This window comes from Centruroides vittatus, unplaced genomic scaffold, assembly GCF_030686945.1.
Source record: "Centruroides vittatus isolate TY-2023 unplaced genomic scaffold, ASM3068694v2 contig_371, whole genome shotgun sequence".
Classification (NCBI taxonomy): Eukaryota; Metazoa; Arthropoda; class Arachnida; order Scorpiones; family Buthidae; genus Centruroides; species Centruroides vittatus.
This window is the reverse complement of record NW_027122194.1, coordinates 1620283-1641523: the sequence shown is the minus strand read 5'-3', so window position 1 is coordinate 1641523 and position 21241 is coordinate 1620283. Positions and strand designations below refer to the sequence as shown.

The following is a 21241-nucleotide window of genomic DNA, read 5'->3' as shown; positions in this document are numbered from 1 at the left end:
ATCATAATAACTCTTTAACTACACAGAATTCAACAGATACGTTTAAATAATGTATAAAACATATATATTTCTTTTGAAATAATCTGACAAGAAGGTAACTTATGAATGTCCAGAAACCTGTTCTCAAAACTGTTGTGTCATAAATGTCCTGTTTTAAATCACATTATTGATGGACGAGTTTAAAAGTTAATTAAAATTGCTGGAAATATGTGCCATGAGTTCATATTTCCAAGTAATCGTTTTCTTTCTTTTTTTTTTTTTATCCTTAGATCTGAATCTTACGATTAAATCTTACATTCGATCCTTAAAACTGATCTTTACATTTGATTCATAGATGTAACCTTACGATTGATTCTTATTATTCAATCTTACAATTGATCTTTACTGATGCTTACAGCTAGTTCTTACGATTTATACTTAAAATTGCTCCTTACAATAGATTTTTATAATCGATACCTAAAACTGATTTTTACAAATGGTCCTTACAACCGATTTTTTTAATAATTCGATAACTAATATTGGACATAAAAATACACGAGGTAATTTATTTTGTCTTTTTTTTCAAAAATTACCTTATTAAATAATATGAAACAAATACAAAAAAATTTATTGGTTTAAAAATCACACAAAGTTTAATCCCACTTCATTTCTATTAACGTTTTATACACTTATAAAATAAAAATTTTAATAAGAATTATTAAATACAATTTTACACATTTCAGAGAAATTTCTTTCTTTTTTATTTTCTTTATTTATTTATTCACTTTTAAATCGTTTATACTTCAAATTGTTGCTGTTTTCTTGTAGAATTTTTCAATTTGAATTGAATTTTTTTTATGTATATATATATATATATATATATATAAGCCTATTTATAAGCTATTTTATTGTATATATTTATATACAAATACAGAGAATTTAAACTTTGTTCTCTTTATTAAAGAGAAAGAGAAGTTGACTATGAGAATGCAAAATACGACGAAATAGGTTCTTTCTCAAACACAATGTTTTTTTTTAATAAAAAAAAAAAAGCAAATTGAGCAGATTTAGGAATGATTAAAATCCAGTTCAATATTCAATCGACCTTTCTTTCCGTAACTTTAATACTCGTACGTGTCACGTGACTAACGTATACCCCATCACGTGATTGGCACTAATCAACATAGTTGCTGACAAGATCATAAAAAAATCCAAAATATAACTGTCACGAGACTATAAGAGTTTAAAGTTTGACGAAAATCTTATTTTTGAACTGGGCTTTTCACGATTCTTTTATTTAAATTTGTTTTTTCCTTTCGAATGAGTGAGCATTATTATTATTGTTATTATTATTATTATTATTATTATTATTATATTATTATTAATATTATTCAAAAACTGCTCAACAGTAATGATGATTCGTTCTTTAAATTTCGTTTTTTTTAAATATATGATTAAATTGTCCAAATTTGTAGTCACGTGGTTGGTGATGGATGTGACGCCAGTTCCCAATCTTCAGCAACTTCTTGTTGACCTCCTTCCGATGATGAATCGTTATCTTCTTGAAGTGTTGTTTTCGGTTTTTGATCTTTTAATTGTTCATCCTCCTGTTGTTGCCTTTTATGCTTCGTTCTTCTATTTTGAAACCATACTTTAACCTGAAAATATATATTATTATATTATAAATAATGCTACAAAATTTTAAAATGATTAGTGATGAAGATGATAGAAATCCTTTATCATCATTCTTCTTTATCATTAATTTTTTCAGGTATTAACAACGTAATAATTATTAACCTATAAAACTATCTTAAATTATTATAATTATATATTAAATTTAATTTAGAGAATAGAGAACAATAAAAAAGCAGAATACCGAATCTGCTTTTCAATAGATAACAACAGGAAATTTGCCAAATTTTATATTTAAAAATCGAGATTAGAATCATCTGGAGGACATTTTTAACGAATTCGATCTGAATCATCCAAGTCACTGCTACTGTCACCTGCTTCAAGTTTCATAAAAGACCAGAAACTACTTCCTAGTTAGGCTATCACCTGTCCTTTCAGGTGTGCTGCTTACCCAGCTATTTTAAGTTCATTCTCTTAATTAATATAACTGCCATTTGATCAACATATATATATGTATGTATATATAGGCTCAACACTCTTCCACGTTTCATTGTTCTGTTGGAAACTTTAATGAATCGATCAAATCTTTCTCATGCTTTACTTCCGCGTGTTGGTTCTCTTCATTATTACTGAAACCAGAAAGACCGAACTGTATCCTAATTATCTCTTTTGTAGTAACGAAGGGTAGGCGAAGCGTGTCCGTCTATTTGTCACAATAATTAAAACTATATTCAGTATAACAGCATATTAATTTCGCCTTTCGAGACAAACGAATAAAAAAAAAATCTATTTTTATTCCACAGGCACTACTTATACATTTCATTACGAAATCATTATTTGTGTAGTTACAAAAAGAAATGACATTCCTAAAGATTATTTTCGAATATTATTAAAATATTAAGCTCATTGTAAGTTTGATTCTTAATAAGTTAGAAGGTGATCATTTAAATTATAGAGCCTTTAACGGTGGTGTTAAGTAGTCTTAATTGACCCATACATTTAATTCTTATACCTTACATTTGATCATTAATACAAATTTGATAGTTAAATTTGATTTTACAACAAATTCTTATAACTTTACTTCATTGTGACGTACAAGTAATTTTCCTAATTGACTTTTATAATTTATTTGATTTAAACATATAAGGTCTTTAAGACTCGAGTTATTAAGATCCTATATGTCTGAATTATCATTATTTTTTTAAAATTTAAGAATTGATTTGTACAGTACGCTTGACGGCTTATAAATCTGTAAAGCTTTTTCGTGACAAATCAAAATTTATTATATTTATCTTATTTTAATCCGAAATTTCTATGACATAATTCAAAATTATGCAATTCTCTCGCAATTCGTTCAATAAATAAAGGCGTTAACAGTATTTTCTTAATTAAAAATAATTATAAAAACTTTTCAAACATGTATTACAAACTTTCATATATAAAATGAAATTAAAAAAATAAATTGATTTAAGCTCCACTTACTATTTTTATATTAAAAATCACACAATTTAATTAAAATCGAATGCATAAATGTGCAAATAAAAACGAAGACGTTTAATACTTAAAGTAAACTCAGCAGTATAAGGATCCTTATTACTGTAATGACTAAACATTATAAAGATTTATACTGTAAATACTACGATATAGAAAGTAATTATTAAGAAATTAAAGTCTTAATTAATATTTTTATATTAAAATCGCTCAATTTAATTAAAATCGAAAATCGCGAGACTAAAATAAATATTATTGTTTTATTTAATCCTCGATAAAACAGCCTGTAAGTTATAGGTGTATGAGGTAACATCCATCACGAACAAGATGTCAACCAATTTTGAAACATGTTAGGCACTTGTTAAAGTAACTGTTATTAACAGGCACGCAAACAAAATACACACGCAATAGACGACACTAACTTTGCCCCTTCTACAACGTAGAAAGGACGAAGTAAGTTAGTGTCGATACAACCCTGTACAACACACGCTTTATTATTATTAATTTTCTATAATAAAATATGAAATTATTTTAATAATTCTCATTTATTACGTTACATTTTGAAATTCAAATTGCGTCGATTTGATTTATTGCTTTAACACAGTATATTATTTAATAAATACTTGTAAATGTATGTTGAAATCTGTACGAAACGACCTGTGATATATTAAAGAATATGTAAATAATCATAAGAAAAATTCAAAGTCATGTTTATTATAATTAAGTAAATTAGCATTTTAAAAGCATTTAACAGGGTGTGTGTTTTTTTTATTTTAAATTCAGTTATAAATTTTACTTATAAATTGTTATATATTTAAACCAAACGCATAATTCTTAATAAATAATTAATTTTATAATGTTTTAATTTACATTTTCTTTATAAAAAGTTGCGAAATAAATACTGGGATGTATTTTTTGATAATATAAAAAGTAAATGCAGATGTTTTATAATTTAAATTGCCTTTTAAAAAATAGGTCTACATCTTCCTGTAGAAATTTTTCCTTTGATATAAAAAAATCAATTTAATTTATTGACCTAATTTATTATTTAAATTAAAGAATTTTAGTTAAAAATACTTTATAAAGACAATTCTTGTATCATAAAACAGGAGCTTCAATTTCTATTTGTAGGCTACAACACTTTCTTCGACATTTGTGCTTTAAAAAGTCCCGTAAACAATATATAGGTGTCTATGTCATCAATATACATTGTCAGATGTGATATTACCATCTGTAAACGATATAGAGAGGCGTCTATCACACCACTTCTCTATGAAGAAACACCACAGAATCAATCAGCAATTTAATTTCTTTTGTATTGTACAGTACAGTACGTCATTCTCTGGATTCATTATGCAAATTAATGGCTACTCGGTTCTTTATGGTCGAAATTGTAAAACACACACACACACACAAGTAATAATATAGAAAACAATTAATCAAAGTACAAATTTATTTAATTTTTAACATTTTACAGATACATTTAAAAAAACAGTGGAACCTCGAATAACGACGCCACCTCCAAACAGCGGCGATTTTTCAGTAATGTATATTTATTTTTAACAAAAATGCATACAAAGTAATTTCATAACAATGAAACCGACCAAATAATGGATATTTTTTGTTTCCAACAGTGGCCACTGTTTGTGAACACCTCCGAACAACGGCCATTTTTTGTGTCCGCTGTTCAGAGGTTTGATAAAATAGGGAAACTTAAACTACTAATTTCTTTATATTTAATACAATTTATTGAATTAATATTAAACTTATTTTATATTCATTTCAATTAAACCTTTTATAACCTGATATAGACAGACAGGTTTACAAGCGTGCACGAATCTAACTAGAAGCCATTAGAGATCGATATTATACTAACTAAGCTTCTTATTTTGAACTTGTCGGAAGTATTTAAGATGGGAGAGACAGGTGCTATTTAACTGTACCTTGAAGCAGGTGGCTGTCTTTAACGAGACAAGTTCGTTGTCCCCAATTCTCTTACTTGCCTTTAGGTATTGAAGAGGGTTGTCTCACTAATCGTAGCGAAACGATTATGTTATGCCTCTCGAGTAATTTGTATTAACTGAATGATCTCTTAAAAAATTGTTTTATTCATGAACTATATAATTTAGAATATACGTATTTTTTTACAAAATTATTATTAAAGTTAAATTCCGAAGACTCGATCACGTGAATAATTGCCAAATTATTAACATATATGAGTCGCATAATTTAATTAATAGATTAATAAAGTTATTTTTAAATTTCTTGCGCGTTTTAATAATAGTAATACTGTCAGGCCTCGATACAACACCCTCCTATATAGTGCCAATCAATTCTCGCCCTCATAAGTATAAAATACAAATACAGTAGTAGTACGTATCTATCCTTCGTAATCTCTGAATTGCCAAATGCAGGATTTTGCATTTCAAAGGACATTGAGATCACCACCAACTTCACTTTCAAACACTCAAACTCTCAAACTTGTGTGTATAAGCTTGATATTCTTCGCTTTCGCTCAAAATTCGGTTTAGTACCAATTTTATAGACGAACAAATGATGACACTGTATCGAGACGTATTCTCAAATGCTGTACAGATACGAGGCTAATTGGAAACGAATGGAGTCCTTTTAGTCCTAATTTTTAATAGGATTTATCTACTATGAATGGACTAATGATTAAGAACCCGTAACCGTAAACCATATAAAGGAATTTTTTTCTAACTAGACCCATTAAATCATTGAAATAAATCAAATTAATAAGTTATATTCATCCTAAAGTTATTGTCTGTGACCCGAACTGTAGGAACGGAATAAACCAATAAAAATGAATTGATATTATTTACTAACTTTAGAGTTACAGCAAAAAATAAACTTAAAACACGTCCACAATTATTTGAAGTGTGTAAATTAATAAACGAGCTGTAAATATTAGTTAATTATCACTAAATTGTTCCTTTAAAGATTATTTTGGTTGTTGGAGTAGTCCAGAAGTAACCAAAATTTCTGGGATGTGCCGAGATTTTAAATGAAGTACAGTCAAATCCCTATATAGCGCCGCCTCCGAAACTAGCACTAAATCGAAAATGATGCTAAACGAAAGGACCTCTAAGAATAAGAATCCTACAAAATAATGAAGTATACATACAAGTTTGAAGTTTGAGCGTTTAAAAGTCACATGATTTGGTGATAATGCCCTTTGCAATAGAGTCAGAAGCATTCTCTATTTAAGAGCAAGTTCCATTCGTGTATCTATGAGGTTGGCGCTATATCGAGGTTTGACCATAATTTATGCTATCGATGGTTAAATTTACGCTATTTCTCTTCGAAGATTCAATAAACTCAATGGTTATTTATGTTATTTTGAAGCTGCAACTATTATTTCTGCAGAATAAATTGATAGAACTTTAAATAGGCTATTTGTCTTTTAAGTTAAGAATTTATGTTGTTTAATTACCCCATAACGAATAGTATATTTAAAGATTTTGTATTTTAATGCAAAAATTTTATTAGTGGAACTTAATACATGTGTAATATATGTGCATAACTTAGTATAATATTTAAAAACACAGAACAAAAGCGAATCGAATCGTCCGAAGCGTTGTCCATTTACGTCAACGGTTCTCTATAAATAATATATAGCCTACTTATACACTTATATATAACTTTTATTAATTTGAAATTACCCATTAATAAAACGAAAAAAAAAGTCAATTAGTAAAACAGAAATTTTCTTACATTTATAGGCCTACGAGTCGAGGAACAGGAGAGGCAACTGCCCTTCTATTTCTAGGGAATTTATTAATATTTTGAGAAAATTAACATCTTCTGCCCCCTTTTAATCAAACTCCCCATAAGGCCATGCTTACAATTATTTTTCAACAGATTTTAAATTATCCTGTAAATTTTTATTGTTACTATTATTGTAAATGGCACAAATAATCAAATATTTATTTAAAATTGTAAAGGAATTTAAATTCATAATTTAGATTATTTAAAGAATGAGTTAAACATGGATATAATAATCAATACATTTAATTTAGATCAATGTAGTTCCTAATGCAAACTATTGAGAACTTCGTGCTGTAATACTGTCTAGTATTATTCAATTTAATTCAATTTTAATTGTTTTATATACTAATTTATGTTTATAGACAACTACAATCAATCTATGGTTTTTATTAATTTTTATATTAAATTCTATTCTTGAGTCTATATTTAAGTGAAAATAATTATAACCCTAGCGCTATATAGGTTACTTATAATTCATTTTTTGATTTTTTTAAATAAAATTACTTTAAATTATTAAATTTTAATTTTTAAAATAAATTTGAAGGCTTCATTCTGAATTACTTTTTGAATGAGAGTTTCCTAAGTTAAATTTTAAAAATTTTAAGAAAAAATTTAATGTAAAAGTTAATTGATTTTTGTATTTTATATTACGTTTACATTTGTTTTATTATCCGATAATAATGCGAAATTACACGATTAATCATTAACTTGTCAATATTTGATGTAATAATTATAGTGTAATTGGATTATTCGAATTAGGAATAACTTTTACGAATTGCAAGTTTAAAAACATTTGTTATTAATGAGGATAATTATAGTTTTATATCTTTGTTTAAGGTAGAAAAGGTAAAATTACGGTATTTATTTTCCACTGACAAGTGAGACCGATTCTACACTACAATTTCATAGAAATAATAAAAGAAAAGTGAGACAAGGCTCAGAACAACCACAAATACTTCGGAAACATAAAAATATGCGAATAAATTAATAAAATTTATAACTTTTTCATGAAATTATTAGGATCCCGATGTTATGTTTTCTAATTTTTGGGAATCCATACGTGTCAAGAATCTTGTCGAATAGTTCTGCAGGTTCCTTTCTATTTCGGGCTGTGTAGAATAGAAAAACAATTGAAATTTTAAGAAATCTGAAGCCTTGATATGTGGCTACTTTTTAAACATATATATCTACTAAAATAAAGTAAAATAAATAATTTATACAACCAAATTCTTTTATTTTCATATAAATGAACTTTTCTTACAATTATACTTAAAAGAGTTTACTAATTTCTTTTGACAATATAAATTGCATTAAACTCTCCAATAAAATTTGAAATTAATATTAATACTTTAAACATCATTTTATTAAATTTAGATTGACTGAATGTTATAATAAACGCTTAAGATTATAAATATTTCTTTAGGCCTGTGAATTTCTATTTCTTATTAAAATATGTTCAATAATTTACTGAGAGAAAATTAACCTACGAGAGTGTTAATTGTGCTTTCTTATTAATTAAAACTACATATTTTATTACCTTTAAATTATATATTTTAGATGAATCTTTAAACAACGCATGATTCCAGACACCATATTTTACTAATTTGACAATGAACATTGAATAAACACTTAATACAATCATGTTTTACTTTTTGAACATACAACAGCATTCAATAATTTAAAGTAATTTAATTATGTAAACGAAATTTAATGTTTTTGTTTATAATTTTGAGCATATATTGCATTTACAAGTGATTGTGTATATGACAATAAATTGCTTAGGGATCAGTGAAAAACCGAAATAGGCTATATATTATCTGTAAAAAGTGGTGTTTGCAAGTGATGCAACATCATTTTAATAAGCTTTATGATAAATATTCTATTCTAGATCAAAATATTTAGTTTATCATTAGTGATTAATTAGATTAATTGTATTTCAATCAAGAAACAAGAAAAAAATACACAATTCAGTTAGCAAAATTACTGCTCTTTTTAGAGTTACAGAATTGTTTACATTCATTTATAAATATAAGAAATTATTAAATATATTTAAAATGAAAAAAGCCTATATAAAAGACCTATTAAAAACCTATACAAGTTCGATACAAATCCTACCTAAAATCCTGTATAAAGCCTACATAAAATTCTATGAAAAGTATTTGTTAAAGAGCCTATATGAAATGCTAGATAAAACGTTAAAAAGAAAGAGTTATATAAAGTAAAACATATATAAAAGACCTGTTTAAAGCTATATAAATCCTAGTAAAATTCTATGTAAAACTTAGGCCTACATAAAGCGTATATAAAATCATTAAAAAATTTCACAAATGCTGTATATAATAGAGAACAACAATTAACGCAAAATAGATTTATAATTCATGATAGTAATTCAACCGAAAATTCATAATAACAATAATAAAATATAGAGCTCATTTAAATTTTGATACAAGTTATATTAATAATTATTAACAGGAAAGTGATAATGTAATAACCTTTTACAGTTGATTGATAACGATGCATCAATCATTAAATTCAAACAGGATAGCATCTTTTTTAATATTATAGCCTATTATATATAGAATATATTTTGATATTACGTAAATTTATTATATATAAAGTGTAAATGAACGACATATTCAATTTAATTGGCATAAATTCTTCTCTATTTATTATGTATTTAATAAATATGTTTTGAATTATAACGAAAGACAAAAGTTATTTATTTATTCTTAAATACGTTCTTATTAATTTTTAAATAATATTTAAATTATTAGCAAGCTTAAAGCTAATTTTATTTATAATTAAGTTTCTTTAATATTGCATCCAATAATCTCAAGTTATAATGCTTCTATTTATTTAAAGCTTCTATATTAAATCGTATACTTTAAAATATTATAGTTTCTGCTTTAAAAAACATCAATTAATCTCTCTTTTATTGCTTATATAAGTAATTTAAATAAAATTAACCAGGCTCGGATAGAGGAGGAATCCAGGAAGATCATTTAGATCGAGCTTCAAACAAAATGTAGAGAAAGTCTAAATTTTAGCCTTTTATGTAAAGAACGTGATATGAATTAAAGTGTCTTTTGATAAGTGATAAAAGATTTTTTTGTTTGAGTCCAATTATAAAAGTGGAAGCGCCCAAAAGCTTACGTGGGGCCTTCCTTTTCCCACAACTCTTGACGTAACACATAGCAGCTATAGGACTGTAGCTTTCGGAGGGCCCCTTTTATGACTGAGTCTGGCTCCCTTAATTTTTAGCATAAATAGTAGTCCTAGGAGTATTATTTTTAAAAATTTATTTTTTAAAATATCATTTTCTTAACTTTTAGAGAAATTATAAATTATTACATTACAGGACTATTAACATTTCTTTACACATTTACTTAAATGAGGTTATTTTAAATAGTTTTAAAATAGAAATTACTTTAATTAACATAAATTTATTATTAGGTCGACATAATGTCACCATTTATCCTGATTATAATGTATAAAAATCTATTTAATAAATATTAATAACAGAAGAATAGTTTTAGACATTTGACCTGGACCTCTCATTTAAAACAGTTAAATTGTTATAAATAAGTTGAAAAATGATATTTATTTTATATTAATTTAATAAATAATTGTTATTTCTTAAATTAACATTAACGAAACTACATTAATATAACTTATACACGATCAAAGCCTTTCAGAGGTCAAAGGAGGCCCAAACAACTTATCTTTTCAAGGACTCCAATATATCAAAAATACAGAACTGCGTTAAAAATATATTAAATTTGATAAGTAATAAAATTTAATTTTAAAAAAGCAAGAAACGAAACAGAATGAATAATTTATAAGAAATGTTTTGAAGCCCTATTAAGTGAGGGGCCTGGACCGAATGGTCCTATGCCCCTCTAAAGAGACCTGAAATTGATAGGCCTGGACGAAATGGTCTTGTTTCCCTTGTATTAGGACCTGAACATGCTAATTTCATACTAGCAAATTCGGCTCGGAGTAGAATGAGATTTCGCTTTTCTATCAATTTCTCTTACTGGCGAATAAAATATTTATTAAAAGTAAGTAAAAGCTACGCATGAAATTTTAATGTTTAAAATATATTTTCGCTAAACTTAAGAATTTTATTTCAACCGGCAAAATATAATAACAAACAGATTTAAAATGCACGTGTAAAGGAAATAAATTTTAATAGGATTATTATTATTTCAGTTAATCTGTAAACAACTTAAATAAATTATAGCTTATCCTATTTATACGTATATAATATAAATTAATTAAAATTTATTTTGTATAAATCTTGTATAAATACAAGAACAATTCGACCTTCGCATCTTCTATTGTACAAATTATTTTTATTAAATATTCTAATTATTAATGAATATAAATTGTTATAAATTATGTAAATTATTAGACGCATTGCGCTTAACTCATCGATACGAACATGAATACAACAGCATCTTTTATAGGCTAATAACCTATATTTTAAATAATGATGCCCTCCCTGTACGGACCTGTATTATCTGCTGTACAATACCACACAGTCAAACCTCTGAACAATGGCTACTAAATATAAAAAATGGCCGTTGTTTAGAGGTGGACATTATTGGTGTTTCGCTTGTATTATATACTGCATATTTTTATTATTTTCTCGTATATTTATTTGTTTTTACAAGTAAAATGTAAGTTAATTTATATGAATAAAATCGACAAATGTACAGTAGATAAAGCTTAATCAAGTTCAGTAAACAAATGTAAAGTATGCAAGCAAATATACAATCAACCCTCTGAACAACTGTCACTGACGGAAACAGAAAAAAATGGCCGTTGTACGGAGGTGGTCAATTTTTCTAATTTCCACAATTACTATATTTAAGCCAAAATTATTTCAAAAAATAAATTAATATTAATATAAAAACATCATTTTCTCATTCATCATTTCAGTTATTTTGAATACTGAAGTTGAGTATTATTATTTGCTGTCAGGAAAATCTATTCAATATATAAAGTAAATAGCTTATTTATATGGAATTCTATTTATTTTTGTTAAAATCATAATGTCTATATAGGCCTACTTATTTTTATAAAAGAAAAGTATTATAGTAAACTATAAAAAGTATATTAATATCTAGGATGTTGGCTTATACAAAGAGGTCTAAAATCAGTTAACAGAGAGAATATCTGTCTTAGGTAAAATAACCGAGTTTTGGGCCCTCGCTATATATTATTATTTAAAATATATATTTATTTAATAAATTTATAACATTTACCTATAGAATTAAAGAATCAAACACACAAAAAATTATATTTAAAGCGTGGGTAGTTATTAATTTTTAAAAAAAAGGAGTAAGAAGTATTAAATACAGTCGAACCTCTAAACAACGGTCAATTATGCGAATATAAAAATGGCCGTTGTTTGGAGGTTCGATTGTATTTCATTTTTTGACGAAAAAACATCATTTATGCAACTCTTTTTGTTAAATTATAGTTTTAAAAGAGTTTATATTTAATTTCAAATATATAAAAATTTTATAGAAAACTTGCTTATTAAACTTATATATGATTAACACATTAAGTTGCAATTATAGTACAGGCCTACGGGCCTATATGCCTACTATAATTTCACCTGTGTTAAATTTCACCTGCTAGCTGATGTTTAAAATATAAATCTTCGGATATTTTAAAAGCAATTTAGGAAATTTAAATAAAACCGACAAACTAATAAATAAATTAATATTTTTGAAATTCTAATTTAATTTTGCCTTTAAACGTTAGAGAAAAACGTTAATCCCTGCCTTTTATTTAATAGAAATTTACTTTTATAGTGAAAATAAATATAAAATTTTAAAAATATACTCAAAATATGAAAGGTAATCATGTCTTATTTTACATTTATAGAAAATTTTATATGATATTATTCAGCAATTCTCAATCTTTTTCACTCGCGTACCACCTAAGCCTTCTGTATATTAGACCCGTATTAACTGATCGTTCTTGTGTACCCCAAGGGGGTACATTACGTGTACTACAGGTTGAGAACTGCTGATCTAGCTCATGTTTTTCATACGATTTATAAAATTACCTGAGTTTCTGTCAAGCTGAGACATTGAGCAAGTTGCTTTCTTTCCGCTCCTACTACATAATGGTTCTTCTCAAAAGCGTGTTCGAGTTTTAGAAGCTGTGAAGGGGAGAATGCTGTACGAATTCTTTTTGGTTTACGAAACGGATGTAGAAACAACCCAGTCATGTCTGCCCCTAAAACAGTAAAATGCTAAATAGGTAAATGCTAATTAATTAATTAATATGTCGTTTATATTTAGCAATTGTAGAGAAAGTTTCTCTTTAATTTTATTCTTTAAATAATTAAAGTGCCAATACAAAATTCGAATATTTTATAGAATATACACAAATCTGTGAGATCGGGTGAATGAATAATGCATCAGACGTTCAGATCGATTGTGTCTTCCCTTAGGTATCACAAGGCATTAATTTTGCGACAGGTGATTTCGAGTACAGGTGAGTGAATCGGTGCGACAGGTGGAAGGCTATTAGTCGACTATTGTCTGACTAATAAGCAATTATTGTAGGGTGGATTTTCATATTGAAACTTTAGAAAGGTACTAATAGATTTAGCGTAAAGTAGGGCATATCACGAATATATATTCTTGCAAGAGTATAGTTTTTATAAGTGAAAAATTGACTATATATCATTGAAATTCGTTTTATTTCGGCGAGGCGAAAAAGAAGAAGAAGAAAAAACGCTGTAATCTGAATCTAGACTTCTCTTGCTGTCTAACGGATAGTGTTCTAATAAGATAAAAGACCAAGATAATATTGTTAATGATGATTTATGAATTTCAGCCCTTCAGGATACTGATCTGTTACTAACTTCAGCAATAAAGATGACCATTAGTTTCGATTAAGATTTAAGATTATTTTAATAATACTATTAAGACAATTAAATCAATATAAGTACCCCATACTGTTTTCTTCAATGAATGTAGAATTTATAGCTAACCAGCAAATATTTACTTCGATTTTTTTAATAAATAATGATCAATTTCAACGCACTTATCTATTTTGTGTATGGTATTTGTAATCTACAGTGCTTTTACATTAAAAACTCATGAAAATTTAAGTATAAAGAGTTTATATATCAAACTAGACAAGTAATTGCTGTTTGAAAAGCATGTGCTAAGTTGAAGGGCCTCAAATACCTTAAAATAGGAAGTGAAAAAGGCAGATGTTAGGTGAACATCAGGAAAGTAAATTAATAATTCAACCTTCCTTACTTCCTATTAATAATATACGTAATAATAATAATAATAATAATAATAACTAAATAAATAGGATATAAACTATTATAATTATACAAGAAACTTTTTATATATTTAACTACAATCACTTAATATTCATGAAAGACATTAGGCAATAAATAGTCTCTTATATAAGATCTCTTAATAATTATTATTAACGAAATTTGAATACAAAATAATTAATTTTTCAGGCTTATATTTAAATATTTTAGAATGACTCAAACAAATTATTTACTTCGCATACTTTATAGATGTACTGTGTACATTTCTGTATGAGCTAAGTATTTTTCTCCAGATCTGCAGACAACTTGAAGTCCATGATGGTTCTTTCCCTTATAAATTAAGGTTATTTTTATTAACAGAAAATAAAATTTTTTAGACTGTTTTTTATTAATAAAGAAAAATTCTAGTACTTCATTTGTTCAAAAAAAAAAAAAAAAAAAGCAAAAGGGGCCCTGCTAAGGAGACAAAGGGGTTAGGATAGAGCGGGCCCCATACATGCTCTCGACGGTCATGCTTATATACTTTTATTATATTACATGTAAATATTTATATAATAAACATAATAAATTTTATTGCATATCTCTAAATAATCATCTACAAACTAGACCTATATTATTAAAAAAAAAAAATTTGAAAGTAAAATCTAAATGTTACATGTGATGATGAGATGCTTTCGTATATCATTAGAGAAAAGAAAAATCAATTTTTTTCTCCCCTCTCTTCTCTAATAGCCTAACATTAAAGAGGAAAATGAAATAAAAATAAGTCCAGAAAATTGTTGGTTTGGTTCTACTTTGATTCCCATTTCTCTTCACTTTTTTATCATTTTTTTAAGTGAGTTTTTCAAGCTCAATATTGAATTATTGAATTAAATTGAAATTAAAATTGGAATATTTAATTAATAATTAATAAATGTTTATATTATTTAATTCTATTTAATAACTTTTAGTTGCGATAACATATTTTAAATATACATTTAAATAGTCCCTGAACTTTCTCATAAAAATTTTTTAATATATATCTATACATTAAATTATATCTTTATACCTTTATTATTTAATTTATATATTTATTTTTAAAAAATTCTGTTTGAAAAGTGTTTAAAATAATGAAAATAGCAGATTTTAGGTTAAAAAAAAAATAAAATAAAAATAGTCTAAATTATGAAAAATTGTTTGATTTAAAGTATAAGTAATGAAAACAATTAATTATGAAAAAGAAAATGTCGTTTAAAGAGCATTTACTAACAAAAAGTCTCTGAAATAAGTAAAATGTTAAGTGAAAAATGAAATGGAAAATAGTTTAAATTATGGAAAACTATTTATGAATTAAATAATAATAATTGCATAAATGTAAATGCTAATTTGCTTATAATATTTATATTTAGAATGATTTATAATGAGTAATTTAAAGAATTTCAAAATAGTTTTTATCGCATTATAAGGCTATTGTTTTCCATCCCATACAAAATTCCCTTCTTTAATTTAGTAAACTAATCTATTATGAAACTGTAAAGTCCGGAATTGTCGAGTTTTTATGCCATATAATACTTGGATAGAAACCTGTTTCTATGAGTTCTATAGACCATTAACTATTTATATGTAAATAAAAGCTTATATACAGGTATATATAATAACAATAATTATATATTTATCAAAAATATTTTTTAAGCTTCGAATATTTGGTAGTAATTTTGATACAATCTATATTTTCAATTTAATAAAAATATAGGCCTATATATTATTATTACTATACAAATAAAATGTAAATCTAAAAGGGTCAAGTGTAAATTGAGTTAAAAGAATATAAAAATAATTTATATAAATTTATTCGGGAATTAGTTTTAAAAGATCATTTAATGCGGTTATTACCCAGTTTTTATCAATCGATACCTGTCAGCGCTCTTGTTCTACATAATTATTCTCTGGATTACACATGTTCATGTCAATATTTATTTCTTAGAACTTTTATAGAATAGTAATTCTGTATCAGAAAGAGTTAATGATTCTAAATACTAACGACATGAGTCAGTTACGTAACCAGGAATTAAGTTTAATAGGTACTAACAAATAAATTTAAATTACATTAGTCGTATATATTCCTATATCTTATTAACGCAATTCTTTTTCGGAGGGATTACAGCTCCTCAGTCCTTCTTGGTTACGCCCGAGCTTTGCAGAATCGTATTAAAATTATAAAATATAAATCCTATTTAAATTAATAAAAATGTTCTGAATTCAGTGAGGATTGTAACTAGAATATACAAAAATAAAACAAGATTAATTGATTTTTAGGCTACCTTATATATATATATTATCTTTATAAGAAGATAATTATAGTGAGAGGTTTTCGAAGAACGATTTACTTCCTTTCTTCCAAAATTATAGTTTGTTCAATGCCAAACCGTTTAATGTCGGAAGCATAAGTAATTTTTTGTTTGTTAAAGTGATTATAAAAGTTGTAAGAGTATATTATTAATTATTAACAGAAAATTAAATTAATTTTTAATGCTTTAATTTATATTAAAATATTATTAATGTGAACAACTTTAAGATATTCCAACCAATTTATGAGGTGTAGCCTAAGGCCTACACTATCTTTAAAAAGATGGATTTTGTTTAAATAATTTAAAAAAAAATTCTGTTTGATCTATTTATTTAATATTCTATCATATTTTAACATTTATTAAGAAGTTTTTTATTTTATTAATTACATTTTTTTATTAAAAATATAAAATTTCAAACAATAATTTAACGGTATTTTACGTTTACATTTTTAAAATCAAAGAAAAGAAAAACTGATATATAATATATTACGGTAAAAATAATGGTCTTTTTTACATTTAAAATAAATAAAAGTGTTTTATTTTATGGCTTATTTTATTATTTTTTACTTATTTATAATAAAAATTTAATAGAAAACTCTTGTCCGAAAAACATGTAAAACACAAAACAAAACGTGGTTACGTTTCAGATATACTTCTTAATATAAATTGTAAAGTGTTTAGAACAACGTAAACGTGATTTAAACATTACAATGGTTAACTGACTTTTGGGCCAGCTTACATTTTACGAAAATTATGATCATCGCTAATTATATCCCGAGATAAGATTTTAAACGTTGCACGTTTTTCAGATTTATTAAAGTTATATTTGTTATTTTTTTATAATTGCGAAGAAAATTTCTTAAAAACACGATTAAATGTCAAGACTTGAAGTTTCGGAAACGGCCGATAAAGTTTCTGGGCGCGTAGTTGCTTATAGTTAGATAAAGGTAGGCAACTCACCTGGGATTCTCGGAGGCAAAAAACGAGAATGTCTTCCGATAAGCCATGGATAGAGAGGATAAGACTCTCTGGCTAAGAAGAAGGGAGAACCAGCGGGAGATGCAAAGGAGGCTTCAGGATACCTCCTGCCGCACACCGGTTCCAAATAATGACAGGTAGGAACAGCCAGTTGAGGAAGAAGCGGTTCCGTAGGCTGAGAAGGGCCGCTGTCGTTGTCGGTCTTACCGACCAAAGCGTCAATGGAAAAACTGTGTTTGGGCTTAGTGGCCTGGGCCATGCTGCGACTTGGCATCACTGCAGCAACACCTATTCTAGCTACAACTTACCGTCATTATGATGGGATAATTATTGTTGTAAGAATGTTATTGGAGCTAATATAAACATTTGATTGGACAGTTTTCCAGTTAATGTCTTTCATTTGATGCGGCCTGCGAATAATTGGAAATAATTGAGGCGATGCCACTTCTCCGAGAAACGCGCCCTTCTATTGGTCGATTCTAGACACGCTTTCTAAAAGGCCGCTTATTGGTTTACGAAGAGAATAGGAGGAGCAATTCAACGCCGACGATATGTCACACTTCCCGTCATATCTCTTCCATTTTGAGGTATTACTATTATAGTTGTTTATAAAATAATCTATAATCTTTAATAAGTATTAATAATTAACTGAATCTAATCCATCTTCAGTCTAAATTAATAAGTTAGTTCCGAAATCTTACCAGACACTTTAGCCCAGAGGCTTCGCCTAGAGCATATATAATTAAGATGACGTATAAAGTAGGCCTTGTCTCTACTCCTAACTTAATTATATAGGTCTATAGATTAGTTTATAACGTGTTATTAATTATTAAAATTCTAAATAAATTTAATTGGAAATAGGGGGCGATTTTTAAATTAGTTTTAATGAAAGCCGCAGGGGGCGGTACGGCGGTGCATCGTCTTCTTCCGCCATTGTTGCTAATATTTCCGGTTGTTAATTGCCTCGAATATGGCGAAACTAATTATTTTATTATTTGTATGACCTGTTTTCATGAAATGATGAAACGGATATTATCGCCAATACAATCGTTTAATGTTTCTAGTCTCGTCATCCATTCTGTTCGAACTCAAATCGCTGAGCATTATCGACGAGAATAACCTGAAATTAATGTCTGTCATTGAATTATTAAATTTTACGTTTCTTCTAAGGCCTCTGCCCAACTTTTCTAAAGGCATATTATACAGATGAGATATAGAATAAAAATATTAGCAATGAGCAGCGAGATGAGACCCCTACAAAAGTGAGGTCTCATCCATGCTATGCATGCCAAAGCGTTATAGAGGTCTTATATATGTGTATACAGTACTTATATAGTTATGATACTACAGAGAGAGAATATAATGTAACCTTTATACACACTACATTTTCTTCTTCTGTAGTAATGGTATGTAAATAGCATACACATACATCAAACATCCAATAAATCCTACATACAATAAATTAATATTCTCTGTGTAAGATTATATATAGGCTATATGTGTGTGTAGTACGCCTGTACAATATGTATGTGGGATTATTTAGGATATTAAATGCTGCAATTTTTGTATATTATTTATTATATAATAAATAATATATAATAATTGTAACATTTTAATACCCTAAAATATTTATTTTTTATTTTAATTAAGGGAAACAATTGATTATTATTCAATCATTAATAATTATTCATTTTTTCTGTTAGATATTACAGTAGATCACTCTTAAATCTAAATATTCATTATCATTAGAGTGATAATTCTCACTTAAATTGTCCATAATTATTCTCATTTTTACATGTTGCACTTTATATGCACAAAAATTTGAATAAGTAATTGAAATTATACCCGAATTTAATAGCAAACACATCAACAGGAGAGAAGTGATAATTGAAGAATCAATGTCAAACTTAGGCCTGGTAAGTGCTTAAGATTCGAGTCTGACAGGGATACCTAAATCCATAAATAAATAAACAATTTTAAGTGAATATAGAATTATTGTTTCTCCAAGAATGTCTAGTGTTAAGTTATATATAACAAAGAACAATATATATATATATATATTTGGAAAAGTCGCTAGGATCCGAGTTTTTCTTAATCCAATATTGTTTAAAATGATTAATTTAAGTAAGTTTGCATAATAGTTTCGTGTTTTCTATCTTTGCACTTAGATATATATATATATATAGGCTATATATATAGGCCTATTACTTTAGAGGAATTGAGAAAAAATAAAGTTTATAAAGTGATTTTTAAAACTAAATATGATTATATAATTAAATCAAATAATGAAGAAAAAAATATACGCATACATTTAACAAAATCCGTAATTGCAATTAATAAGTGTTAAAAATTAATTATAATTATAATTATAGGATTATTCAGTATATTTCAAATCTAATTAGAGGTATATTTAGCTTAAATTTATATAAATAAATACACAAATTTGCAAATTTATCAAATTATTCTACTTGATATTTCATATAGAAATTATAAAATAAAACTAAATAATAGAATAATGATTAATTGCTATTGTTATGATTTACGACTCGGGACCTATATTTTATTAAAACCGGTATAATAATTATTTAACGTTGATTATTGTATCAAAGCCAGTTTTGTTCGCATTACTTTATAAGATAACGTTTGATGATTCATAAGTTGTTCTAACCTGATTCATCTGTAAATATTGTATTAATTCCTTACTCAAAACCTAGTTTATACAAATTTTAAATTAATTATAAAATTAACAATATTTATTGCTTAAAATAATAATTAGTTAACGTTAAAACAGTCAATTTTGTTCGCATTATTTCAAAAGACAAAACACCTCTTCCGTGATAATTCCTCTATAATTCACTTATGGATATTGTTTTAATAAATACATGTGTTAAAATAAATACAAGTAAAAAGAATTTAATTCTCTTTACAACTTTAAATATTATGAGAAATTTTTTAAACTTTAATAGCACTGCTTTCACTTAAATGAACTCAATTAATTTATTAGCTTTTAATTATATTTTAAAATAATTACATTTTAAAATGTTGTTATTCTAAAAGCACTAATAAAAAGTTCTCGTCTCCTATAAATGTCATAATAAATAGCGAATGTATCAGTCAAGTGGTCGATGTGTGGATCCCCCACTGTTTCCATCGTGATATCCCACGTTTGACTCCAGGTGAAGAAGATACCTGCAGGTGACGGACAGTAGGCGGAAGACCCCTTCTGGACACTTATCTGTCTCCAAACTCACTTCCCAGAACCGACAAAAATTCTTTGTTCTCACTGTCATTTCTTGTTTTTTATTCAAAACGAAACATCTGTTCTTTTAGAGTTTAAAATTATTAACGAGAAGAGTTCGAGATCTTAAAATTCTTTACAGAATATGAACAATTAAATATTAAATCGGAGTAAGTTAAATTGTCTCATTATTTACAAAATTAGAGGCTATAAGTCTGAGTATAATATATAGAAAGTAGAGAAGGAAGAAAGAAACTTAATGATGCTTCTTTGGTACAAAGCATGAAAGGTATAGTTCATGAATGAGAAGATAAAGAGAGAGTTAATGACGGGTGACTTGACTTTTGTATATTCTGAGTTGGTCTTTATGAGAATTTATTCTGTTAAGAATCAAAAGATGCTAATCATTTCCCTTAAGACAAAGTTCTCTTTAATTAAACGTAATTATCTTTACAATTACAAGTGATACGGTAAAGCTGTAAGAAGAAA

The 21241-nt window shown here is 26.6% G+C and overlaps 1 protein-coding gene across 1 annotated transcript; it reads right to left on the bottom strand.

Moving 5' to 3' along the window:
• Positions 1-1428: 1428 nt before the first annotated feature.
• Positions 1429-17916, bottom strand: LOC136975481 (homeotic protein empty spiracles-like). Its single transcript, XM_067270544.1, has 3 exons — positions 17497-17916; positions 12974-13146; positions 1429-1637 (listed from the first exon to the last, which is right to left on the bottom strand). Exons 1-3 carry the CDS (start codon positions 17786-17788, stop codon positions 1455-1457), a joined length of 648 nt encoding a protein of 215 aa, XP_067126645.1. The 5' UTR covers positions 17789-17916; the 3' UTR covers positions 1429-1454.
• Positions 17917-21241: the final 3325 nt, after the last annotated feature.

What these genes read in the sequence shown, in the direction of transcription:
- LOC136975481 (XM_067270544.1), bottom strand. Translation starts at nt 17,788, where the DNA reads ATGCCAAGTCGCAGCATGGCCCAGGCCACTAAGCCCAAACACAGTTTT. An exon ending in TTTGCCTCCGAGAATCCCAG is followed by an intron (nt 13,147 to 17,496) that starts GTGAGTTGCCTA and finishes TTACTGTTTTAG; the next exon opens with GGGCAGACATGACTGGGTTG. An exon ending in TCAGCTTGACAGAAACTCAG is followed by an intron (nt 1,638 to 12,973) that starts GTAATTTTATAA and finishes ATATATTTTCAG; the next exon opens with GTTAAAGTATGGTTTCAAAA.